At 42.6% G+C, this 27,314-nt stretch overlaps 4 protein-coding genes across 4 annotated transcripts in view; 3 read left to right on the forward strand and 1 right to left on the reverse strand.

Moving 5' to 3' along the window:
- Window positions 1-27,314, reverse strand: part of LOC117450830 (protein SPMIP3-like) — a 349,252-nt gene that overhangs the window by 79,347 nt on the left and 242,591 nt on the right. The gene's annotated exons all lie outside the window — the stretch shown is intronic.
- Window positions 155-13,175, forward strand: cct4 (chaperonin containing TCP1, subunit 4 (delta)). Its single transcript, XM_034088755.1, has 13 exons — window positions 155-460; window positions 2,483-2,535; window positions 2,620-2,709; window positions 3,163-3,271; window positions 4,220-4,484; window positions 5,023-5,155; window positions 8,231-8,370; window positions 8,935-9,031; window positions 10,540-10,650; window positions 10,956-11,086; window positions 11,590-11,824; window positions 12,802-12,915; window positions 13,008-13,175. The coding sequence occupies exons 1-13, from the start codon at window positions 343-345 to the stop codon at window positions 13,020-13,022; spliced, it is 1,611 nt and encodes a 536-aa protein (XP_033944646.1). The 5' UTR covers window positions 155-342; the 3' UTR covers window positions 13,023-13,175.
- Window positions 13,891-25,485, forward strand: fam161a (FAM161 centrosomal protein A). Its single transcript, XM_034088721.1, has 7 exons — window positions 13,891-14,170; window positions 16,678-16,949; window positions 18,324-19,508; window positions 20,327-20,494; window positions 20,846-20,945; window positions 23,392-23,531; window positions 24,823-25,485. The coding sequence occupies exons 1-7, from the start codon at window positions 14,012-14,014 to the stop codon at window positions 25,079-25,081; spliced, it is 2,283 nt and encodes a 760-aa protein (XP_033944612.1). The 5' UTR covers window positions 13,891-14,011; the 3' UTR covers window positions 25,082-25,485.
- xpo1a (exportin 1 (CRM1 homolog, yeast) a) overlaps window positions 26,187-27,314 on the forward strand; it is a 33,619-nt gene continuing 32,491 nt past the window's right edge. The window contains exon 1 of the mRNA XM_034088707.2: window positions 26,187-26,797. The gene's annotated coding sequence lies outside the window, so the exon portion shown is untranslated. The remainder of the gene's footprint in view (window positions 26,798-27,314) is intronic.

A 27,314-nucleotide genomic window follows, 5' to 3' on the forward strand; every position in this document is an offset into this window, starting at 1 on the left:
GCCTGTGACCTAAGATTGTAATTGTCATAACTACACTGTAGCTATGTAAACATTACAATAAAAGCCTTGAATCACCTCCTAAAAACATCACTGTGATTCGATTCTCTCGGATCGGCAATCGACGCCTCATGTCTTAAAACGTCATCACGTCGCAGTTTGACAGCCTCTTCCTCTCTACGCAGCAACCGAACGCTCTCGAAGGTTCTGACTGCGACACCGGGTGGAAATTATCTTTCTATCTGAGTCCATCCGCAGCCGAACCGCGGTGTTACAGCTCCGGAACATCAGCGATTCCCTTCTCCATTATTCCCATAACATTTACCACCGATTATTAGGTAAAAAATGCCTGAAGCGATGGGCTCAATGAGAGCCTCAAACATGGGGAGAAACAAAGGAGGGGCGTATGTGGACCGCGACAAGCCGGCCCAGATCCGCTTCAGTAACATCTCTGCTGCTAAAGGTAAGATTTAATAATATCAAATATATGTGAAACTGCTAATATCCTGCACTAAACCTCACATCCTTAAAGTCTAGTATCTCATCTGTGGGCAGGGAACCGTTATTCAGTCTTATTAACTTCAACCAAGGCCAACATCTCTTTTTATCAGCCATATTATATGATTTAAATAAATATCTGCTAATTTAGGAAGTATTTTTTTAATTCAAACTAATCCGCTTTGTTATTCTGCACATGTGACATGCACCGGTCCCTTATTTCTACTTAAATTGTCTGTTAAATTGGGGTGGCTTCCCTCAAATCTTTCTGTGTAGTTTCTAGTAGCACGAGACAACAATTTTAAGCAAAAACGCACTACAGTTAAGTTAAAATGTATATAATGTAGTTAAAATGGCTAATATCCTGCATTAAACCTCACATCCAAGTCTAGTATCTTAGCTGTGGGCAGGGCACCGTTATTCAGTCTTATGAGCCGAAATCTCAGTAAGAAAAGTCGTTTTTTAGCAGCCTTAATATGTGGTTTAAAGACATAACTGCTAATTTCAAGAGATGTTTTTTTTTATTCAAACAAATCCCCCTTGCTATTCTGCACATGTGACATGTTCCTTGTTTCTACTCAAATTGTCCCTTAAGTTTGGGGTGGCTTCCCTCAAAGCTCAGGGTAGCTACTAGTAGCATGCAGCATGACACAACATTTTTAATGCAAAAACGCACTTAAGATAAATTGCTTGTAGCGTAGTTGAAACTGCTAATATCCTGCACTAAACTTCACATCCTTAAAGTCTAGTATCTTAGCTGTGGGCAGGGAACCGTTATTCAGTCTTATTAGCCGAAATTACGTTTTTTTTCTTCTGTGGTTTAAAGACATAACTGCTAATTTAAGAGGTGTTTTTTTAATTCAATCTCCTTTCTTATTCTGCACATGTGAAATCCATCAGTTCCTTGTTTCTACTTAAATTGTCCCTTAAGGGGTGGCTTCCCTCAAAGCTCTCAGTGTAGCTACTAGTAGCATGAGACAACATTTTTAATGCAAAAACGCACTTAAGGTAAGATAAAGTGCTTGTACTGTAGTTGAAATGGCTAATGTCCTGCTCAAGTATCTTAGCTGTGGGCACACTGGGCAGAGGACCGTTATTCAGTCTTATTAGCTTCAACCAGGGCTGACATCTTATTAAGATGTGGTTTTTAACGGCCTTTTTATGTGATTTAAGAACATAACATATTAGGCACTAACTTAAGAGGTGTTTTTTTAATTCAAACTAATCCCCTTTTTTATTCAGCACATGTGATATGCACCATATTTAACTCCATTTTGGGTGGCTTTCAGTGCAGCTTCCAGCACCCCGAGACAATGTTTTTAATTCAAAACGCACCAAGACTCTTGTGTGTCTGCAAGATGCTCATGACTCGACACAATCTCAGTTTTAGCTCAGGGGCCTTGGTGATGCACACTGAGCCATATATGGCCCGGAGCGAGACTGTAGTCAAATGTGTTTTTATATTATATCCTGGGGTGTTCAATGAATAAAACGGTAACACAGGAGGATACATAGAATACAATCATAAAAGTGCATCACAGATTTCAAGAGTTATTAGATGTCTAGCTGATGAACCCGATGGCCTTTTTCTGGCTTTGGTCTTGCTGTGAATTATTGATGTGCTTTGTTCATTATATTATCCTGAAACCTACAGATGCAATGTTGTCTTAAGACCAAAATGTATATTAAAAGACATGTACTTTGTTGGCTTTATGTGTTGTGGCAACTCCAATAAACAAAAATGGACATGGTGGATTTTGATTAATCCCATATGAGAACCATGAATGTTGAGGTTATTTTCATATATGACATGCATACATATTGAAGCCTAAAGATGCAATATTTACTATGTGTACGAAGACGAAATGTAACAATTGTCAGCTTTATTCGTTCTATCCCCCCATAGTAAAATAATGTTTTTTATTCCTCATGCTTATGAACCATGAACGTTTTCTCTATACTGACCCATCCCTTGTTTGTGTGGCAGCTGTTGCAGATGCCGTCAGAACCAGCCTGGGGCCCAAGGGCATGGACAAGATGGTCAGTACACATATTTCTGTCTCAATGCTAACTTCACCCAGCGGTTGTGTGTCGTGATCCTAAAGCAGCTGCTCTCTGTCTCAGATCCAGGATGAGAAGGGTGATGTGACCATTACCAACGATGGAGCCACCATCCTGAAGCAGATGCAGGTCCTCCACCCGGCCGCCAAAATGGTACGTAGCACCACACCCTGTCTGATGGGGTGGATCCTTTTGCATCTGAAACATGGATGCTTTTATTTTTATAAAGCACCATTTACAGATCCATACACCTTTTCAGACGCATCAGCTTCAACCAGGGCCGAGAAGTCGCTTTTTAACAGCCTTATTATGTTATTTAAGCGTTTCTTTGTCATTCAAACTAATCCCCTTTGCTGTTCTGCACATGCGACATGCACCTGTCCCTTTTTTCTACTTACATTTGTTTGTGTGGCTTCCCTCAAAGCTTTCAGTTTATCTTCTAGTAGCATGTGAAAACATTTGTTTATGCAAAATGCGCATTAAAATATGTATAATGTTAAAATGGCTGATATCCTGCATAAAACCTCCCATCTGAGGTTTGACCTGATTGAGATACATATTGATGGACTGCTCTTGTAAAAGTTGTATTTAATGTTTGTTTTGTAGCTGGTGGAACTATCCAAAGCCCAGGACATCGAGGCTGGAGACGGCACCACCTCTGTGGTTGTGATCGCCGGAGCTCTGCTGGAGGCCTGCTCCAAGCTGCTGCAGAAAGGTAAGAGCTGCAGCACATCGAGCCAGACACAAAACTAGCCCTATTGTAAATGCTTATCTCTGCAGTTGTGCTTTGCTATGGAGGACTGATGTTTCCGCAGTTTAATTAGCAAATATAAGTGGAATGAATCACTACTTTCTGCAGTATCCACTAGGGATGCCAGCGATTATTCGCTACAGTCTCCATAATCGAATATTATTTTTAAAAATCGATTTTATTTATATATTTTTCTTATTATTTATGTATTTTTTTCTGGCTTGGTTTCAACCAAAATATAGACTAATGCTAATAATAGTAATAGTATTAATAATTGTAAATGGCTATTGGTCACACCACCAGTTTGTTTTACTGTAAACTTGGAGGAAGCACCGACCCCGCCCCCACCCCCCCCTCTCCCTCACACGTGCGACTAAAGATGAACAAAGGGGCGGTGGTCGGTCGATTAATCGATTATTATTCACCAGGGCTGCCGAATAATCGATTTTGATCATGGTCAGTTTCTGGCAACCCTAGTATCCACCTGTTTTTCTGCTCAGTTTTATTTCAGGCAAGTTAGTGGGGTAGTGAGAGGGGGAAGCCGTCGTGTTGTTTGCATCAAAGACGGTTGATTAGACTGTTTTGTCTCAATCTTTAGAGCTGAAACCAGATCGTATTTGGCCTTTTCGGTTAAGATAAGAAGAACTTTATTGATGCCAATTTGGGAAATGTTTGATGCTGCAGCATAAAAATTGCATTGTACAATATAAATTAAAAGACAAGAAATAAACGAGAAAGTATACATGAATTTACAAATTATTAACAAGATATAAAGCAAGGTATTATATATACATAACGCACATACATGCATGGTTGTTCAATGACTTGAACAATCAAGCTATAAACACATTTGACTTATCATTAGTGTTGATTTGATTAGTACTCATGTTGACACGTTGTCCCCCGGTTCAGGTATCCACCCCACCACCATCTCCGAGTCCTTCCAGAAGGCGGTGGAGAAGGGCGTGGAGGTTCTGACGGGGATGAGCCGGCCGGTGCTGCTGAGCGACCGCGAGACGCTTCTGAACAGCGCCACGACCGCTCTGTGCTCCAAGGTGGTGTCGCAGTACTCCAGCCTGCTGGCGCCCATGAGCGTGGACGCCGTCATGAGGGTCATCGACCCGGCAACCGCCACCGGGGTCGACCTGCACGACATCAAAATCATCAAGAAGCTCGGGTGAGAGAGAGGGAGATATAATAACAACAATAAAGCTTTATTTATACAGCACTTTTCATACAACTCATGCAGCAACGTACTTATCTTCTTCCCTCTTACAAAGGCGCTCCTGCAGTCTCTTCCTGCTGGAGCGTAAGAAACAGAGGAACAGTAATGTGGAAAGCTCTCCTTTTATTCAGTCCTGGTTGTCTCGGCAACTGGGACGGAGAGCGTTCCTACATATTTAACATATCCCAGGGGAAAGATTGAGGCTGCTCGTTCTTTACTTCAGTATTTCAGGTGTTCATGGGTTTCTGGTGTGATCACTTTTAGCGTTAAGTTAAGATGTACTTTTTTGCAGCATAAAACAAAACCATGCATTGCACATAATAACATAATCATTTTTATATTTTAAGAGCGATAAATCTGATGTTTGGTGCTGTGTTTTAGATGGAATTCAAGAATTCGTTTTTTATTTCATGACGTAAAGAGGGGTTTCAGTTCCACTCCTGCCGCCTTCAGCGTAGTGATCAGTATTCCCCTCTCCTCCTGTTCTCAGCGGGACCATTGATGACTGTGAGCTGGTGGAGGGCCTGGTGCTCACGCAGAGGATCTCTAACACCGGGGTGTCCCGCGTGGAGAAGGCCAGGATCGGCCTCATCCAGTTCTGCCTGTCCCCTCCCAAGTGTGATGTGAGTCGCCTGATCAATACCGTATTGTTAAGTTGATGGAGGTTTTCATTTTCAAAAGAGATCAGAAACAAGTTTGCAAATTGCATCATCAATTTGAAATACGCCAGAACACACACGGGCTTACGCCAGAACACGGGCTAACGCCAGAACACACACACACGGGCTAACGCCAGAACACACACACACGGGCTAACGCCAGAACACACACACACGGGCTAACGCCAGAACACACACACACGGGCTAACGCCAGAACACACACACACGGGCTAACGCCAGAACACACACACACGGGCTAACGCCAGAACACACACACGGGCTAACGCCAGAACACACACACGGGCTAACGCCAGAACACACACACGGGCTAACGCCAGAACACACACACGGGCTAACGCCAGAACACACACACGGGCTAACGCCAGAACACACACACACGGGCTAACGCCAGAACACACACACACGGGCTAACGCCAGAACACACACACACGGGCTAACGCCAGAACACACACACACGGGCTAACGCCAGAACACACACACACGGGCTAACGCCAGAACACACACACACGGGCTAACGCCAGAACACACACACACGGGCTAACGCCAGAACACACACACACGGGCTAACGCCAGAACACACACACACGGGCTAACGCCAGAACACACACACACGGGCTAACGCCAGAACACACACACACGGGCTAACGCCAGAACACACACACACGGGCTAACGCCAGAACACACACACACGGGCTAACGCCAGGACACGCACACACGGGCTAACGCCAGAACACACACACACGGGCTAACACCAGAACACACACACATATGGGCTAACACCAGAACACACACACACATGGGCTAACACCAGAACACACACACACATGGGCTAACACCAGAACACACACACACACACACATGGGCTAACACCAGAACACACACACACACACACATGGGCTAACACCAGAACACACACACACACACACATGGGCTAACACCAGAACACACACACACACACACATGGGCTAACACCAGAACACACACACACATGGGCTAACACCAGAACACACACACACATGGGCTAACACCAGAACACACACACACACGGGCTAACACCAGAACACACACACACACGGGCTAACACCAGAACACACACACACACGGGCTAACACCAGAACACACACACACACGGGCTAACACCAGAACACACACACACACACACGGGCTAACACCAGAACACACACACACACACACGGGCTAACACCAGAACACACACACACACACGGGCTAACACCAGAACACACACACACACACGGGCTAACACCAGAACACACACACACACACGGGCTAACACCAGAACACACACACACACACACGGGCTAACACCAGAACACACACACACACACACGGGCTAACACCAGAACACACACACACACACACGGGCTAACACCAGAAACACACACACACACACGGGCTAACACCAGAACACACACACACACACACGGGCTAACACCAGAACACACACACACACACACACGCTAACACCAGAACACACACACACATGGGCTAACACCAGAACACACACACACATGGGCTAACACCAGAACACACACACACATGGGCTAACACCAGAACACACACACACATGGGCTAACACCAGAACACACACACACATGGGCTAACACCAGAACACACACACACATGGGCTAACACCAGAACACACACACACATGGGCTAACACCAGAACACACACACACACACGGGCTAACACCAGAACACACACACACACACACGGGCTAACACCAGAACACACACACACACACACGGGCTAACACCAGAACACACACACACACACACGGGCTAACACCAGAACACACACACACACACACGGGCTAACACCAGAACACACACACACACAACGGGCTAACACCAGAACACACACACACACACACGGGCTAACACCAGAACACACACACACACACACGGGCTAACACCAGAACACACACACACACACACGGGCTAACACCAGAACACACACACACACACACACACACACACGGGCTAACACCAGAACACACACACACACACACACACACACACGGGCTAACACCAGAACACACACACACACACACACACACACGGGCTAACACCAGAACACACACACACACACACACACGGGCTAACACCAGAACACACACACACACACACACACGGGCTAACACCAGAACACACACACACACACACACGGGCTAACACCAGAACACACACACACACGGGCTAACACCAGAACACACACACACACACGCTAACACCAGAACACACACACACACACACACACACACACATGGGCTAACACCAGAACACACACACACATGGGCTAACACCAGAACACACACACACATGGGCTAACACCAGAACACACACACACATGGGCTAACACCAGAACACACACACACATGGGCTAACACCAGAACACACACACACATGGGCTAACACCAGAACACACACACACATGGGCTAACACCAGAACACACACACACATGGGCTAACACCAGAACACACACACACACGGGCTAACACCAGAACACACACACACACGGGCTAACACCAGAACACACACACACACGGGCTAACACCAGAACACACACACACACGGGCTAACACCAGAACACACACACACAGGTACACACCACACTCTAAAGGACCCCCTCATTAGGAGAAACCACACACACACACACACACACACACACACACTCCTCTGCAAGCTACACTCTGTGTCAGTAGTCCTCCGGGACAATTATCTGATTCAATTTTTATGTCTTGCTACAGCGACACCAGTTTGTTTCTGCGAGACATTTTCCCTCTGGTGGGACGGATGCTGGAGACACTGGGACAACTATATATTATTATTAGTAAACACACACACTATATAAACGGTGCTTTTCTCTGACTCAAAATCGCTTAAAAGAAGCTTTAATTAAAGAAGCATTCCCACATCTGTAAACCTCTTTCTGATTGGCTCTGATGAACTCCTGTCATGGCGCTCCTCTCCTGACGCGCTGTGTGTTGTCGTGCAGATGGATAACCAGATCGTGGTGTCCGACTACGCCCAGATGGACCGTGTGCTGCGGGAGGAGCGCGCCTACATCCTGAACATGGTGAAGCAGATCAAGAAGGCCGGCTGCAACGTGCTGCTCATCCAGAAGTCCATCCTCAGGTACACACACACACCAGAACACACACTTACACCTAAGCACACACACACTCAGTTTCCCTCACACACAGGTACACACACCACTCTCTCTAGAGGACCCCCTCATTAGGAGAAACCACACTAACGGAGCTTACACACGGCGGCGTGCGTTGAAGCTTGCCGGCGGGCGTGTCTGAAGCTCGACCAACAACCAATCACATGAATCTCCCGCCCCGACACACGAGCAGCGGTTTGATTGGCTAGAGCTTGTCCTGGCATATGATTCGATTGCTTCAACGCACGCCGCCGTGTTTAAGCTCCGTAACTCCTCTGCAAGCTACACTCTGTGTCAGTAGTCCTCCGGGACGGTTATCTGATTCAATTTTTATGTTTTGCTACAGCGACACCAGTTTGTTTCTGCGAGACATTTTCCCTCTGGTGGGACGGATGCTGGAGACACTGGGACAACTATATATTATTTTTAGTAAACACACACACACAGATATAACACCAGAACACACTTTGCTATCCGGGGTTGATGAGGAGAGATAAAATGCTTCATACTAACGACTAACCGTCCGTTCACAGAGACGCTCTGAGCGACCTCGCCCTGCACTTCCTGAACAAAATGAAGATCATGGTGGTGAAGGAGATCGAGAGGGAAGACATTGAGTTCATCTGCAAGGTGAGCAGCATCCAAATACTCACAGATAAACATTATATACCTGTTCAGCCGATATGTTTAAGGTAGTATGCATGTAAAGACGCTTTTAGGCTCTGAATCGTCTCATTAACACAAACATTTCCGAAATTGGGATCAATAAAGTTTTATCTTGTCTTATTATACTTGGTATTAAAGGTGGGGTAGGGGGGAAACCGGCTCGAGAAGCACTTTTTGTTATATTCTATGGAATGCTCTTAACATCCCGATGGCAATGAATATCTGAAGTGCTTTGACAAAAAATCCATTAAAAAAAGTAATCTGTGGAAGCCGTAGTAGGCTACTGTAAAAAGCACGACCAATCATCTGAGCCGGCTAAAGTAGCTGGATGGCCTACCTGCCTGTCAGCCTTCCATCGGGGCACAGACTTCTCGTGCCCTGATTGGTCATGTTCGTGTGTGTTGGGGGAGGGGCTCTGTGAGGAAGTGGCAGATTTTTTCCGGCTGTATTTTCAAATTCTAGCACACTCGAGCTGGTTTCTCCAAAATTACCTACCCCACCTTTAAGATAATGTATTTTTTACACAAATATTGTCATGTAAGTCTACGGCATACCACATTTAGATCTAAATTATGACCCTTTTTTATCAGACTGTATCGGCTTTGTTGGTTTGAGTAGTCGTGCTTTCTTTAGATATTTAAGCAATGATATATTTTAAATAAATTATAATCAGGAATGTGAAATAATAACATGGTGTCTACAGCAAATAAGACGAGAAGTTCTGAAAAGGACTTGACCATAAAGAAACACCGCCATTACGATATTAATGCCGTTTTATTTCTATTGCGATGTTTACATTTTGGAATGTTTATTTCTAGTTTTTTTTTATTTCGAATATACAATGCCATGTCTTTATGCTGCTGCAACGCAAAGATGTCCCACATCTTATCTTCTTCCCTCTTACAAAGGCGCTCCTGCAGTCTCTTCCTGCTGGAGCGTAAGAAATAGAGGAACAGTAATGTGGAAAGCTCTCCTTTTTTATTCAGTCCTGGTTGTCTCGGCAACTGGGACGGAGAGCGTTCCTACATATTTATCATATCCCAGGGAAAAGATTTAGGGTGCTTGTTCTTTACTTGAGTATTTCAGGTGTTCATGGGTTTCTGGTGTGATCACTTTTAGGGTTTTAAAAGTTGAAACAACAACACAGCCATTACGATATAAGGCCATATCGGGTCTCATGTCACAATATCGATATTTTACCTCAGCTCTCTTTACCTGAAAGCGTTAATACCCGTTTGGCTTTGATCCTTTTGAAGTTATCCCATGGGAAAATAAAACTTAAATTGTGAGCTTCGTTGATAATTCCCCAGTTTTGTTGGACGCTTTCTATGAATGTAATTTACTAACGATCCATATAACTTGCATGTATAAATACTATGCACCTAGGACATCCTATCCAGAGATGATTTATTTTAAAATATTCCCATTGTAACAGTAAAGTTAAACAAAGTCTCTCGTCTTCTCTCCTGCAGACTCTTGGCACAAAGCCCATCGCTCACATCGACCACTTCATCCCAGAGATGCTGGGGTCAGCCGAGCTGGCAGAGGAGGTCAGCCTGGACGGATCCGGAAAACTGGTGAAGGTACGCATCGAGAGGAGGCTCTGTACTTGCGTCTTAAAATCAATGATGTGTATCCCTGGCTTGAAAACGATGTAAATAAGTTAAAGATTTCGTAAGAGAAGGTTAAAATAATATGGTTTTAAATGCAACACTGAGTGACTTGAACTTGAAGTTCACCTGTCAATCTTTCCTTATTATAATTTGAAAGTACTAAAATGGTCAGCCAATACAATGTCATTCTCAGGAAAAGGGGTTGCGCTTAGTCCATATAATCTATAGACATTAACACCTCCAGTAAACGTTGGATGTCGCCCCCCCCCCCACAGATCACAGGTTGTGCCAGCCCCGGGAAGACAGTGACCATCGTGGTGCGAGGCTCCAACAAGCTGGTGATCGAGGAGGCCGAGCGCTCCATCCACGACGCCCTGTGTGTCATCCGCTGCCTGGTCAAGAGGAGGTCAGTCACTACTGCCGAGTTTATTACACAAATATCACGGAGAAGGCATCAATGGGGGGGGAGGGGGGAGGAGAAAGAAACAAACAATCAATCCCTCCCTACAGAGATACAATCCTGATGCATGTGTTAGGCACCGAGTACAGGAACAGATTCCCTCTTACAAAGGCGCTCCTGCAGTCTCTTCCTGCTGGAGCGTAAGAAACAGAGGAACAGTAATGTGGAAAGCTCTCCTTTTATATTCAGTCCTGGTTGTCTCGGCAACTGGGACGGAGAGCGTTCCTACATATTTAACATATCCAAGGGGAAAGATTGAGGCTGCTTGTTCTTTAATATTTTCAGGTGTTCATAGATTTAGCCTCCCTTCCCATTTCTGACTGCTTGTGTTTCTTGACTCATTGGAATGACTTTTTTAAATGTTCCCAGCTTTCAGATATGTACCTGACCTTTCTTTTGGGCACACATTGTGACATATTGTCTCTTTCCTCTCCTCTTCCTCCTCTCAGGGCTCTGATTGCCGGAGGTGGCGCTCCAGAGATCGAGCTGGCCGTGCGTCTGGCTGAATATTCCCGCACCCTGGCCGGCATGGAGGCGTACTGCGTGCGGGCGTACGCTGACGCCCTGGAGGTGATCCCCTCCACGCTGGCTGAGAACGCCGGGCTGAACCCCATCTCCACCGTCACGGAGCTGCGCAACAGACACGCTCAGGGAGACAAGTCGGCCGGCATCAACGTCCGCAAGGTCTGCTCTCCTTCTCCCCTTTTATTAAAATATACAGCATATTATTGGTTTTCAGACCAGGGCGTACTGGCGGTCCCACGGTCTCGTCTAGAGACTACAGGTGACCGTGCCTTTCAGGTGGAGCTCCAACACGGTGGAACTCTCTATAGACAGTCTCTGTAGAAGCTTTTTAAAAACTACTTTTGACATTGGCTTTTGTCTCTACTTGAGATGTGTCCCGTGGTCTGTGCTTTGTTCTTATGTTGACCTTAATGTAGGGCTGCTGGATTATGACAAAAATCATAATCTCGATTATTTGGGTCAATAATTGTAATTGCGATTATTCATTGACTTTGAAACATCCATTTATTGGAGAGAAAATGTTGAACAGTATGTTTTTAACAGTTGATTATCCTGAACTTTAAGCACAATTCAACTGAAAAACTAAAAAAATAAGTAATATTTTTTAAATAATCGTTTTATTTCGATTACGTTGTTTTCGTAATCGTTGCAAGCCGTAATCGCGACTAAAATACGATTAATTGAGCAGCCCTACCTTAATGTCTGCCTCGTGTGGTTATTCTATTCATGTTTCTGTGGCCTTAATTTTTACTTTTTTCTTGTGAAGCACTTTGTGAATTGTATTTATGTAAAAGGTGCTTTACTAAATAAAGTTATTATTAAAATATACAGTATATTGTATATACTGTGCCCTTTTTTGTTCCAGTGATGGCTATCACTGTTTTAGACACTAGTTTTGACTTTTCACAGGCAAAATAATGAATCATTGAATAAAAAAAGTTTGATGGATTAATCATTTAGCAGAAAACAAGTGCTATAGCCATATTAAAACTTTATTCTCTCACTGAATGTAATGTACTTGTGATACAGCAGCATTAAAAGACTGCCCACATGCTTCCCATAAGGCCGTTCATGCTTTTGTCTTCGTTATGTTTTGTCCTCTGATATATTCGACTGGTTTACTTTGTGTCTCACAGGGAGGAATCTCCAACATCCTGGAGGAGCTGGTGGTGCAGCCGCTACTGGTTTCCATCAGCGCTCTGACTCTTTCCACAGAGACGGTCCGCAGCATCCTCAAGATTGACGACGTGGTAAGACACAAGCTGTGGATTAAACTGTCTTTCTGGCTCAGATCACTGCTATCAGGTTTATTCTAAAGTCTGTTTTCTTTGTGTTGTTTCAGGTAAACACCCGATAAAGAGATACAAGTTTGTCCACTGAGTTCTGTCCACGAAGCCTGCTCGTACTGCATGGACCAGAGGACTCTGTCAACGTCGGTCTGTTCAGATTTCCACTGTAGTTGTTACGTTGAGTAATTTAATAATAAAGGCTTTTTTTTGTTGACACTCCAGCTGTTGCCTGTGTGATTCTGTTGCCTCAATGTTTTAATTTCAGCCTATGGGTAGTGGCCTTCTAGAGAGGGTCATGAGGTAGTAGAAGTTATACATGTACATCTTTTCTTAATGCGGTTTCAGAGGATTTTTTTAATCCTCATGTCAGTTCAGATCGATACAAGCATTAGTAGGTATGTTTTAGGGCTTTTCCCCTCCTGTCCTGTAATCTATTAAATGAAAAAGTAGTCATAGGTGCATATAATGACATATCATCATGCATTGCTGTAAATGAACTACCAAAGCAGTCAAATAAATAACAAACCTAAAACAATAGAAACCTATTTAATTAAAGGGAACGTTTGAACAATGAGTACTTTGTGTACATTTAGCTGATATTACTTTTACCTAAGTTAGATTGTATTAGTTTTATTAATAGCAGTGGAGCTCTTCTACCACTTCTAAATGTCTAAAGTTTTCTCGTGCTAATATTCTGCACAAACTGTGCTGTTGTATTTTCTGTAAAGTGTCTTTACTGTAGGGTATTTTTATTATATGTACAGCACTTTGGCTCGACCAAAAATCGTTTATAAATGTCCTATATAAAGAAAACTGGATTTGATTTAAATATAATAACACTTAATTATTTATGCAATCATCCTGTCATTTCCTGTCCCGCTACGTCATTTCCTTCCCAACCAAGCACCGCTCCGTTGCTAAGGGGTCCACCTGCGGCCTAGTTACCGAAACAGTTTTCAGCGCGTGGATTACAGACTGATTTGTCTCAAATTATCTCGTTTTTGTCACTTTATTTAACATTTACACTACATTAAAGTGGCGGAAATACTGCGTCGTCATGGCAAACGCCCACCGGACCAACGCGCTGGTCACGTCTTGTCTGAAAACGCCGGTAGATCCGCACACCAAAGCGCCGTTAGCTTCTTACGAGCGGGGGAGACGAGTGCTGCCACAAACAGATACCTGTTTAACGGACAACCGGGACTACGAGAGGGAGGTAAATACACTGGTGTAAAGTAACGAAGAACATTTACTGAAGTACTGTACTTAAGAACAATTTTGAGGTACTACTTTGTACTTCAAGATATTCACTTCACGTGTACTTTTACTCCACTACATGTATTTAATACAGATACTTCACAATCACAGATCTGGATGAATGATGTGAAATATCAAGTGTTAAATCAGACTTTAGTTCCACCTGGAGTAAATCCACACGCTACCCACGCTAAGTCATTCAAACTAGCTGCACCTTTACCAGCTTTGAGAACATTTTAATAATCAATCATTATAAAACATATCATATATATTATGGACCAATTGACTACTTGTACTTTTGATACTTCAACTATATTTTGATGCTAATACTTGTTTTTACTTGATTACTTGGGTAACATTTTGAATGCAGGACTGAGGCTCTTACTTGCAATACAAAATATTCCTACTCTCTGGTACTTCTACTTTTACTCAAGTACAAGAGCTAAGTACTTGTACTTTTACTTAAGTACAATATTTGAGTACTTCTCCCACCTCTGACGTTACCAAAGCAGCCCACGTCCTGCTAGTTTATACTTTTAAGGCAGAGATGGAAAGTAACTAAGTACATTTATTCAAGTACTGTACTTAAGTACTCATGTGAGGTACTTTACTTGAGTGTTTTCATTTTATACTACTCTATACTTCTAAGCCAGTTTTGTACATGAGTACTTTCACGTCTAATAAGTACATTTTCTTACCATTATTGATGCAGTTGTTTTACTTGAAATGTTATATTCTTACTGTGTGGTATTGGTACTATTTGATTATAATATGAACTGTCAGTGATGGAAGAAGTATTGAGATGATTTAATGTATAAGCACATTGAAAGGGTATTTAGCCTGGGTTAATCATGAAAAGTGTTTGAAGTCAAAGTAGGCAACTCAAAGCAAAACATCATTACTTCTCAGCAGCTGGAAACACGATTTATTCTGTGTCGAGTGTCTCGTCCATTGAGTGATTGATCTGGTAACTATTATCACTCGTAGGCATATGTGTTTTGGAATAGTTCTATTAGTAAGAAATCATATTTTGATGAACTATTTCAAAAGCGTTTAACTTGTAAAGTAAGTAGTTGCTAAATCGTTTGGATATAGTGGATTATAGGATTTCAACTCTCACATAAGTGACAGGTCTGTAGTTTCAACATGCTGTTCATTCTGCTGTGGAGCTGCTTAACAACTAACCTTTATATATAAAACACTGTCAACAAGGCTAATCAAACTGGATCTAGTTAAAAGTATAGTACTTCAAATACATGTTGTAGATTTTCACCAAAAATAATCTCTAATGGTGATTAAGTTACATAAGTGAATAAAACCAACAACCTTTTTAAAGAAAATTAATAATTTGCCTGCAAAAAAAAGTAATAATTTGGACTCAAAATATCCTACTTTTCTATGCTTTGAACAAGGAATTTGCAAATATATATATATATATATATACATATACATAAAATGGCTTCGCAGCTCATTGGCACATGTATTCTATGATATCGTTTTGAGTGAAACATAACGTCCAGCCAACAGTTGGCAGTTTGAGGTCAGTCCGTCTGATAGAGAGGATTTGAGCTGTATCATTTGCTGGCCTGGCTATTTTGGAAAATCCTTCTTGACTACCAGACGTCACGTAACGTTCCATTTAAGTTCCCAAACACTTAACTATCCTCCAGACAACAACCCCGACAACCCTGCTGTCCTCAGGCTGTGACCCCTTTCAGCTGCAGCCACCTGATGCAGGGTGTGTGTCAGTTGAGCCTTTCACGGTAATCTGGCCTTTGTGTTCCGCCATATGTCCCGCTCGCTGCTCTTAATAGGCTTAGTTCTGCACGAGCGCTGCTACAGAGGGCCTGGTGCTTAAAAACAATGTCCTGCAGCAAGCATAATATAATAGTCTGAACAAATATATTAGTTTAGGCTACATTTTATATCATCTTACAAAAGTTCCATGTGTGAAATTATGACCTGTGTCAAAGGAATTAGATATAATCAGAATCGTTGTTATTATATGTTCACATACGAGGTATTTGCTTTGGTGTACATGGTTCATAAAGAGACACAGAAAAAACAGTCTTTTTTTTTAAGGAACAAGAAAAAGTACTATTATAAAAACTATTTTAAAGACTATTGTAGCACATTTCAAATGAAAGAGCAACTGTAAGCAACTGACTGCAGTCAAATAAAGTATGAAACATGCTGACAGTGGAGAGCTGTGCAGATGTAGAGGTCGTGTGGAGCAGAAATATGCCGCATGTTCAAAGGGATGTACAGGATTTACAGGATAAAAGAGTACGAGCTATTGCTTTGTTACAGCAAAGTCTAGATGGAGACGAAAGAAATAGAACAGTCTTATATAAAAGGCACGCACACGGTATTTAAAATAGAATATAATGAGATGCGCCTTAATGAAAAGTATAAAATGGCCACTGATTGGCAAATGAGCTTTACAAGACTTTTGACCTTTTTCAGCGCGAGTACGAAGACTCTGGCTCTGATTTCTGTGAGGAGGACTATGTGGGGAGGGGGGGGGCTCTCATGCTGACGGACTACAGAGCGGCAGGAGACCGCCTCGACCTGAGTGAGATCTTCTTCTCCAACGAGGAGTACTACAGCAAGCTGGAGGAGCTGAAGAAGGCTCACCTGCGCACCATGGCCGAGCTGGAGAGCATGTACCGGAGGAAGCTGCAGCTCAAGGCCTCGGAGCCCCCGGGAGCCGCCGCGCTGCAGGCAGACAGGCACAGGTGCGTGGCTCCTGGTCAACAGGATTATGTTAAGGCGGATCAAAGGTAATTGTCTGGGGATTCTCATGGATGTTTGTCTGGAGGTTTTATCGGTTGACCCAAATCACAATATATAGTTTCTTAAAAACTGCTCGTCGTATTTAGCTCTGTAGTTTTGTTTTGTGTGCTGTGGGTTTTAAGATATTCCCTTTGACGATATCCCTCTACGATGGAGGTTAATTGCGTTTTATGGATTAAGTAAAGTATGTTTTAAACTGTTGACGCTACTTACTGGGAAAACACATCGCTAATTCATCGTCTGTTTGTGCGGCACAGATTACATCCCAGATATTTCAAAACCTTACATATATTTGGTTAAAAACATATTCAGCAAGTGAAATTTGATTTATACATTTTGGTGAACTTGTCTTTTAAGGTTTAGTTACATTCTGAGCAACGTGGCTGTATTTATTTGAAACGTTTAACCTTATTTAAATAAATAGTGGGTTTGTAGTGTTGTTTTAACTGCTTTTCAACACAAGATGTCAAGCATTTGCCCTTTTTAGCTTCCTCTTTGTTAAGATGTACTTATTTTATTCCATTATGAATTTAAGTTCCTAGTTTTTTGGCAAATACGTCCAGACAAGTGCAATTTTGTCAGTTCCCCATCATTTCAAAACCGGCCTTAAGACCCTCTTCTTTTGGCAGGCCTTCCAATAAACTTTGAGCATGGTACACCTTTTTTCTTTTTCTTTTACATTTTAAATTATTATTATTATTTGTTTAAAGGTGGGGTAGGTACGTTTGAGAAACCGGCTCGAGATCGCTGGAATTTGAAAATACACAACCGGAGAAAATCTGCCACTTCCTCACAGAGCCCCTCCTCCAACACACACGAACGCGCACATGACCAATGAGGGCACGAGATAAGTTTGTGCCCCGATGGAAGGCTGACAGGCAGGTAGGCCATCCAGTTACTTTAGCCGGCCCGGCTAAACGGATTAGTTGTACTTTTTACAGTATTACGGCTTCTACAGATGAAATTTGTTTATGGATTTGTTGTCAAAGCACTTCAGATATTCATTGCTATCGGGATGTTAAGAGCATTCCATGGAATATAACAAAAAGTGTATCTCGAGCCGGTTTCTGAAACTTACCTACCCCACCTTTAATCTCTCAAATTGTATCAGTGTCCTTTGTTGTGAAGCGCTTCGAGATTTGTCATGGCAGATGAGAAGCGCTATATAAATTAAATGTATTATTATTTATTATTCACCAATGAAGACAAAGTTATGAACATCTTTTTCAAGTTGTTTGATATAAAGTGCTGGTCTGTCATCGTATTCAATGAGGTGCTTTGTCATATTGACGCTCATTGGTTGATGTTCCCTATAGGGTCCCATGGCCACACGGCAGCCCAGCAGCTTCACGTCACTTGAGGAAGTCTCAGTCTGCAGTTGAGCTGAGGAGGAGCTCCCCTCGGTCAGACTACTCAGACGAAGAGGAGGAAACGCATGTGGAGAAAGGCTTGGTGTTCTCTCCTCAAGAGCACATCAAGAACATGTGGCAGGACTTCAAGCTGTCCCCTAAACACCTGTCCGCCTCCTCCGTGCAAAGCCTGTACGCAGTCCAGAAGAAGCCACGCAAGGGAAGAGGAAAGAAGAGGCAGGAGCATGAAGACAGAGAGCAGGACAACTTGAAACCCAAATCCACCGTCCCAGAGCCTTTCCAGATGATGCTGCGTGAGGACGAGAGGCGGAAGCGTGGCATCAAGTCTCGCTCAGAGATCGAACAGGAGAACGCAGACCTGAGGCGGCAGCTGGAGGAACTGACCGAGTGCCAGAGGAAGTTCCGGGCCAGCCCCATACCGGCTCATGTTCACCTCCCGCTCTACGAGGATCTGCAGGGGCGCAAGAAGCGAGAAGACGTGCCACCTGGAACCCTCCAGAAGCCCTTCAGCTTCCTGGAGAGGGAGCGGCTGAAGAAGGAGCAGAAAGAGCGCCATCCTTCACCCACTGAGGACAGAGTGAAACCCTTCAGAGCCAAGCCTGTCCCCAGGTCTGTGTACGCAGCTGCCACAGGCGAGCAGATGAAGGAGGAGCAGCTGTATCGCTCCATCAAGATACAGATGAGAGCTCAGGAGATGCTCCACAGCGCCGCCATGCCTCCCAGCATGCTCACACGACGACTCAGCGACCGCAAGAAAAACAAAGACGGTAGCTCTGAGGTCAAAGGGGACGACAACATCTCCCACAAACCCCACATCCACACAGAGGTGCCCGACTTCGACGCCCGTTACAGACGCTTCCAGAAACACCTGGAGAAACAGAAGGAGCTGAAGCCCACTACTACGTGCGAACCGTTCGAGTTGAGGACGTCCCACATCAGTTCGCACCGTGAACGCATCCTGGCCGACATCGAGAAGGAGCAGAGCAGCCCGAAGGCGATGCGCTGGCCACACGTCAGCCGCGGGAAATCTCGCACGGCAAACTCTAGCCTGTGCTCGTCGCTCTCCGGCAGCCTGGAGATCCTGCCGGGGAAAGTGACAGACGCCACAAAGAAGCGCCATGACGCCGTGAGGTACCGCATCAGGACTCCAAAAGCTTCCACCCTTATAGTTGAGATAGAGAGATCCTCAGAACTCCAATGTCCTGTGTCCTTCTGTGTTTGAAACCTCCTGCAGGAAGACTCTGTTCCCAACACCCCCGCTGAATGCTCACAACCCAACACCTGTAGCTGTGTGTCAGAGTCACAATCAGAAACAGGGTTATCACCAGGTAGGTTGACACGTGCGAGGAATCTGACTTGACGTCACGGTGCTTACATACAATTAAAAATACAGAGAGAGAATTATTTTAAGAAAACTATAATAATAGAAAAAAGATTCTCTCTCTTTTTGATCCATTTCTATAAAAACCTGTCTGAAAATTAGCTGATCAGATTTTGGCCACTTTATGATGTCATAACGATGTGTTGTCTTGTGTAACCATTAGCCAATCAGCAACCAAGGTCACCCCCCCCCCCCTTATCACCTGAACCTCCTCTAGAGCTCCATTGAGTTCTTTGTAACCAAATGTCTCTCAGAGGGGCGTGGGGAGGGGCTCCTTATCTTCATCTAAAGTAACAGACAGAGAATCAGCACTTTGGAAACAGGGCTGAAACAGAGGGGATTATGGGTAATGCTGCAATGATCTGTTTGGTGTTTCAGCCAATCAGAGACAGGCTCTGTATATATCTGAGACCTGTGATATATTGATGAAGAACAGTATAATAGGGGACCTTTAATGTAATGCATCGAGGATATCGCACCCCTATCCTCCACTATCTGCCCCCCCTCCTCCCACAGCAGTCCCCCTCCTATCCAAACCCTCCTGTGACATGAGTGTCTCCCTGAGTAGAAAGGTGCTGGAGGAGAGGAGGAAGGCCGAGGAAGAGGAGGAGCGGTGGAGGGAGAGCCAGAGGCAGAGGGAGAGGAAGCTGCAGCGGGTGGTGCTGAAGCGAGCACAGGCCAACGACCCCCACCTGGCTCTCTCTCTGACGAACCAGGGCAAACTCAAAGAATTCAGGTACCCTAAAACCGCTGCTCCGGACAGTCGGGCACTGATGTACATTCCCAAAGATATTGAAGTGACTGTTATTTTGATAATATATTGATTGTTATGCTTTTATTTAGGTCTTAATGTGTGCATATGTATAAATGTGTCTTTGATTGTGTACATATTTTCATACATATTTTTTTGTATTTTTGTATTCTGGATTGTGGGAACCGGTATTTCGATCTCTGTCTGTACCCTGTGGTCTGTACCCACAAACTGAAAGATTGACAATAAAGTTGACTTTGACTAAAAACACCACGACGGCAGAATGAGCTGCACTGAGTGAAAAGGTGGTGATCCATAGTTTTTGATTCTCTGCAGGAAACAAGGGCTTCAGCGTAAGAAGGAGTACCAGCAGGAGATTAAGGAGATGAAGCAGAGAGTGAAGGGCAGGCCGCTGCTGCTGGAGCAGGTCGCCCAGGTACGACCACCTACAGCAGGGGTGTCAAACTCAAGGCCCGGGGGCCAAATCCGGCCCGCGACCTAATTTTATGTGGCCCGCAAGAGCTTGCAAAGAATATAATATACAATGCACTTGGTGTAATTGTTGAATATTTACTTTCAATGATTTGCCCTAGACTTCTGCTTTCAGGCGTAGTTATTTAGGAAGGTACCAGAACTGATAATTATCCAATGCAGGGCCAACAATGTAATATAATACATTATTTGATGTGATGGGATGAAATAGAGTTTGACACCCCTGACCTACGGGTTCAGTTCAGGTTATTTATTCGTACCTGTCGGTAGATTTAGTTTGCAGATCAAAGACGAGGGATTCATTATGACACACATTCTGAAACAACACAGACTACTCCTACGATAAGATAAGAAGTACTTTATTGATCCCAAATTGGGAAATGTTTGTGTTGCAGCAGCATAAAAAGACAGGGCATCGTACATAAGAGAAGTTAAAAGACACGAAATAAACAATCCAAAATGTAAACATCTCAAATAGAAATAAAATGGCATTAAAAAAGTAAAAGAGGATACATTACATTAGATGCTTCTATCCAAAGCGACTTACATACTCAATACTGTGGGCACAACGACATGCTGACTGCAGTGGGGTTTGAACCTGTGCTACCCTGATACCAACACCAACACACAACCCCCTGCGCCACACGCCGATAAACTGCACCCTGCTCCGTCACATCTTAAAACCATTAGAACAAACATCTACGAGTGCACCTCCAATCAGTAGAACATTTAAATTAGCTAATTAATACAAATTAAAGGTTTCATGTTTCCAAACGTTTCTGTATGGTTGATGCAGACCGTTTTGAGTTCATAAATAAAATACTATAAACTAACCCCATAGCATTACATTATGTAAATCAGGTGGTCAAACTCAAGGCCCGGGGGCCAAATCCGGCCCGTGACTTCATTTTCTGTGGCCCCACAAGAGCTTGCAAAGAATATAATATGTTTATTATACGGTTACGTTCCGCTTTACAGAAGCACGTTGCTCATAAACTACATGTCCCACAATGCATCTCAAATATGTATTTTTTTCTCAGAATTTGACTTTTTTTTTCAAAATGTCACTTTTTTTTCTCCAGATTTTGGCTTTTCTTTTAAAATCATTTTGTGACATTCTCACTGAAGAGACTTGCAATTATTTGCCCTAGACTTCTGCTTTCAGACGAAGTTAATTATAAAGTTATTTCCCTATCTCATAATAATCCAATGCAGAGGCAATAATGTAATATAAAATACATTATTTTATATATATTAAACATTTATACATGTATTTTTATATAGTCTTAAAGTTACAACCGGCCCTTTGAGTGCAACAATAATGCTGATGTGGCCCGCGATGAAATTGAGTTCGACACCCCTGATTTAAATTGTTATATGAGGTGATATTTCCATGAACATAGTGAGGTAACTGAAGAGAAAAGAATCATATCTTCAGTATAAAGCTAACTTAAAACATTGTTACATTACTGAACAAGTTGCTGCTTGTTGAATGGACTTTTTAACATTAAATTAATGTTTATTTTAATGCATCAAACATTATAATCCGACCATATGGTATGCACTATTCTAAATGGATCATAATAATATTTACTTTAAGTATAATTTTACTTTGTACTTTTTCTTTAAGCATGTTGAATTCAGGACTTGAACTGTATTTCTACACTGCACTTTTAAACAAGTAAAATATCTGAATACTTACATTTTTAATTAAAAGTTATTGTAATAAACTGTTTAAAAAATGTATAATTGTCATAGCATAAGTGCGGGGATCCATTAATATCACAGACTGATGCAATCCAACATCGGATGAGTATCTGAGTGTTATTTCTCGAACAAAAGCTTTGTTTACACTGGCTTCCAGTCGGCCAAATAATTGATTTTAAAGTACTATTGCTAGTTTTTAAATCATTACATGGTTTATTGTTGATCTCCTACATAATAACGAACCATCAAGGTGCCTCAGGTCTTCTGGGACGGGTCTGCTATCGGTTCCGAGAGTAAGAACAAAACATGGAGAAGCAGCGTTTAGCTGTTATGCCCGACACTCTGGAACATACTGCGAATCATGCACGTCTGCAGAAACTCGTACTATTTTTAAATCGAGACTGAAAACACATCTCTTTGGCTGCTTTTAATTGAGCTGCTCATACTCGCACTGCAGTATGCCATTTAAACATGTATTGTATACCTGTTGTTTTACTATCTTTGCTTTTTAATGCCTGTTGTAAAATGCCATTATATAATACTTACTGTATTTATTCCTAAAAAGTCTTTTCATTTGTTTTGTAAGGCACTTTGAATTGTCGCGTGCTGAAAAGTGCTATATAAATAAACTTGCCTTGTTTGGATGTTGTTGTTTACGCTGACTCTCTGCACTTTGATAACAGAGGAATGCTAAGCAGGCGGCGGAGAAGCGCTACGCAGACGCTCTGCAGGGATGTGACCTGACTGAAGACTTCATCAGCAGCAAGGCGGCTGGAGCAGGATCCGAGAACGACGCCTCTGAGTCCAGAGACAGCACACAGAGGTGAGTCTGCGAAACACACACACACACACACACACACACACACACACACACACACACACACACACACACACACACACACACACACACACACACACACACACACACACACACACACACACACTGCGGCTGAGTGTAATGCCATGAATCATCTGGGAGGGGCCGCAGTGAAACATTTGATCAAATAAAACAGCCGATAGCTTCAAGTTTTTTAAATATGTTTCGTTAAATGCACAAGAATTACAGAGATGCAGTCGTGGAAATGTTAGCTCTGAGGCTCCCTCCGACAGTGGTCATTTAAATAATAAAGAAAGTCATGCAAGTAAAACATGAGAATCTAAGACATAGAATAATATCTTCTTTTAACAAAAGGATTTCCTAAAACTTACCTGAACATTTTTCAGTGGATTTTTTATTGTGTGCTTTGTTATCCTATTTTCTTTCTTAGTGCTGGACTTGTTAAGTGCTGTACAATTACAATCACTACAATTTACATTTGATCAATTATAAATAATAATTGTTAAAGGTGGGGGGGTAGGTAATTCCTTCAGAAACACTTGTTATATTCCATGGAATGCTCTTAACATCCAGATAGCAATGAATACATTAAGTGCTTTGACAATAAATACGTTAAAATATTTAATCTGGAAGCCGTAGCGCTGTAAAAAGCACGACCAATCATCTGAGCCGGCGAAAGTAACTGGATGGCCTACCTGCCTGTCAGCCTGCCATCAGGGCACACACTTACCTCGTGCCCTCATTGGTCATGTGCGCATTCGTGTGTGTTGGAGGAGGGGCTCTGTAAGGAAGTGGCAGATTTTCTCCGGCTGTGTATTTTCAAATTCTAGCGCACTCGAGCTGGTTTCTCCTTTCTTACCTACCCCACCTTTAAGTCAAATACAAACATACAAAACCAGATTTAAATATGTTATTGATTCACAGTTTTTTGATTGATTCATAAACAAAATACTAAATAATATGCATCACAACAAGGATAAATAATTAAATCAATAGTAAAAATATGTTTATTTAAGTGAAAACACAAATGAACACCAACATTATCTCCGGTGCCTTGCTCAAGGGCACCACGGCAGGGCAGGAGGTGAACTGGGACCTCTCCAAGTAGAAGTCTGTACTCCATGTTTATGTCTGGTCGGGGACTTGAACCGGCGACCCTACGGCTCACAGTCCAAACCCCGACTGACTGTTGTTTGTGTGTACTATGAATGATTACAGCCATCTTTAAGGCCTGCTAGTGTCATTGGTCTGATCTGATTGTGTTCCTGCTTGTTAGTGAACAAGAGGAGCCAGACATGGGGTACAAACCTGTTCACTACAGGAAGGTCTTCATGGGAGATAACGATGTGGACCCAGAAGAAAAGGAAGGAGGAAGCGACGCGACTTCACAAGGTCTCCGTGACAGTGAAGACGCCAGCAGTCACCACTCTGATCAGGATTCAGATGGAAGTTACCACTACTCAGACGATCACGAGAATTATTCAGACGACAGCGAGCACGACGCTGACACCTCAAAGCAGGAAGAAGGGAAGTGATGGCATCGAATATCATGAAACAAGCGGCCATTGCTACGTCCAAAAGCTCTGATAGACACAACTGAGTGAGGAGGAACAACGAAAAGTTTTCAATTCCTTAAATGATAAGATGTTTTATGTTATTGTAAATATTGTGCTGACATATTGTGCTCATAAAATTGAGACTTTGATATCTTTAACCTGAGTACCTATACTGTACATAGTGAGCAGTTATTTGACATTTCCATGACTTTGCATCAATAATGACAGGTTTAATTTCACATAACTGTAGTTTCAACGTCTGTAAAATGTAATGTAAAACACTTGTGTAATTAGATCTATGATATTAATTAAGTTATATTTATTTATTGCTATATGAAATATGTATTGTTGTTTTTTGTTGTTACACTGGACGATCTTCAATAAAGCCGCAAAAAGTGACCACTTGTTTTTTCCTGTAATGAATTTAAGCAATGGCGGAAAATGAATACCACACTGTGTAAATACTCCACTCATAAAAATGTATTAAAAACCTTAATTAGGTTTGTTAATAGTTATACAAAAATATTATCAACCAATACAAATATATCTAAGTATATTAATAGATTAGGTTACAGCCATACAGTACATACATCTATCAATGAATATAAAATATATATATAACCAACGCATTTTTTGTATTACTTTCAAATGGATTATTCTGCATAATGAGGAGCCTTTTTCTATTTATTTGTTCACATAAAGTAAATTTCGAAACTAATACATTTTACACTTAAATGCAGGATATTTACAAGGCTCTTTCATACAAAATACATACACACAAAGAGATAAAACAGTGCAAGAACCAGGGTATATAAGTGGCAGTGTAAATATTGTATTTATTTTCAATTATTAGTTATTATAGGACAATGTGTTAAGGCGAATTGCTCTTATGTGTAAACCTTGGTTATAAATATCTGATTCTGAAGATATTTACTTTATATCAGAGGGAGGGAGGCTGAACCAGATTGACAGCTCCACCCAGCCTATGACACCGCGTGACGTCTGCACCCGCACAGCCAATCAGGAGCCAGGTGGGCGGGTACATAGTCCAAATTTTACGCGGCGCGCAACGGGCCGAAACACCGAGAAAGAATATCCCGGTCTCAACCGGTTTCAACCGGTCCGTGGTTGGAAGCATGAGCTTAGAGGAAGAGCCCACTTGCACGCATTAAAACATCTCTGCTCTCCAACAGTGTGTGCGAATAGAATCAGAAATAAACACGAAACTCTTTTTACTTCGTGATTATGACCCGGAATACTGCTCTAAAGTGTGACTCCGAGAATCTGTGTTGTTAGCTTAGCTTAAATGAGCCCGCAGACCAGAATCTTCATTGACTTTTCCATTAGCACGCTACATTGCTATTAGCCTGGTAAAAGGGAGGCGGCTGTAATCACTGATCGCTAAAGAAAAATATACGTTTTTCTGGCTGAAGACAAGAAACTATAGGCTGTGGTAATCTGCGGAAAGCTTTTTAATACACCGCCAAGAATCGATAAGTATCCGTGTAACGGTGTTTTTAAATTCGAGCTGTTGGTGTCATCCAGTGAAGCTAACGTTAGCATTTTAGCTATCGAAGGTTAGGAGCAAACGTGTGTCATGAGATAACGTTTCATCGCTTTGAGAGGATTCATATTACTACAAGACACATCTGATAGGACAGTTATTGTTTCCAAGGAAAGGACAGGACACCCAAGGTAAGTTAAGCCCGATAAACAGTAACCTAACTTACCCAGCGTGGGCTAACGTTAGCATCCGTTTCTAAAGTAATGTGGTTGTTATTGTCTAACTACACAAACCACAAACTGACATAGTGCAGTGTTTCAGCCCGAGGACTAGTATCTCCAGGATCTGTTTCCCAACCGTCTTTTAATTAAAGTGTAGTATAAACGGGTCTATCGGTCGGGTTGTGGTGAATGGGGTTCTACGCGCCCTGTTATCCAGGTGGGGGCGCCGTTTCATCTCGTCCTAGTTTATGAAATAATGGGTGTCATAATTGGACCACGAGGCTGACAGTCTTGACACATTTTGGCTGAACGGGAATTATTATTTACTACTACTTTTTATCAGTACTATTGTATTGTATATCTTCAATATGTATCTTACGGTAGGCATTATTCCTGCACTGTCTTAACACCTTACCATGTTTGTACTTTTGCTTTAGTCCATTTGCACAGACTGTGTAATTATAGTATCACAAGTTAAAGTTTTCCT

Source organism: Pseudochaenichthys georgianus, chromosome 1 (assembly GCF_902827115.2).
Source record: "Pseudochaenichthys georgianus chromosome 1, fPseGeo1.2, whole genome shotgun sequence".
NCBI lineage: Eukaryota > Metazoa > Chordata > Actinopteri > Perciformes > Channichthyidae > Pseudochaenichthys > Pseudochaenichthys georgianus.

Excerpts from the sequence above, each read along its gene's own strand:
- cct4 (XM_034088755.1), top strand. The coding sequence starts at position 343 with ATGCCTGAAGCGATGGGCTCAATGAGAGCCTCAAACATGGGGAGAAAC. Across the intron at positions 3,272-4,219 it reads CTCCAAGCTGCTGCAGAAAG|GTATCCACCCCACCACCATC; the intron begins GTAAGAGCTGCA and ends CCCCCGGTTCAG. Across the intron at positions 11,825-12,801 it reads CCGGCATCAACGTCCGCAAG|GGAGGAATCTCCAACATCCT; the intron begins GTCTGCTCTCCT and ends TGTGTCTCACAG.
- fam161a (XM_034088721.1), top strand. The coding sequence starts at position 14,012 with ATGGCAAACGCCCACCGGACCAACGCGCTGGTCACGTCTTGTCTGAAA. Across the intron at positions 14,171-16,677 it reads ACCGGGACTACGAGAGGGAG|CGCGAGTACGAAGACTCTGG; the intron begins GTAAATACACTG and ends GACCTTTTTCAG. Across the intron at positions 16,950-18,323 it reads CTGCAGGCAGACAGGCACAG|GGTCCCATGGCCACACGGCA; the intron begins GTGCGTGGCTCC and ends TGTTCCCTATAG.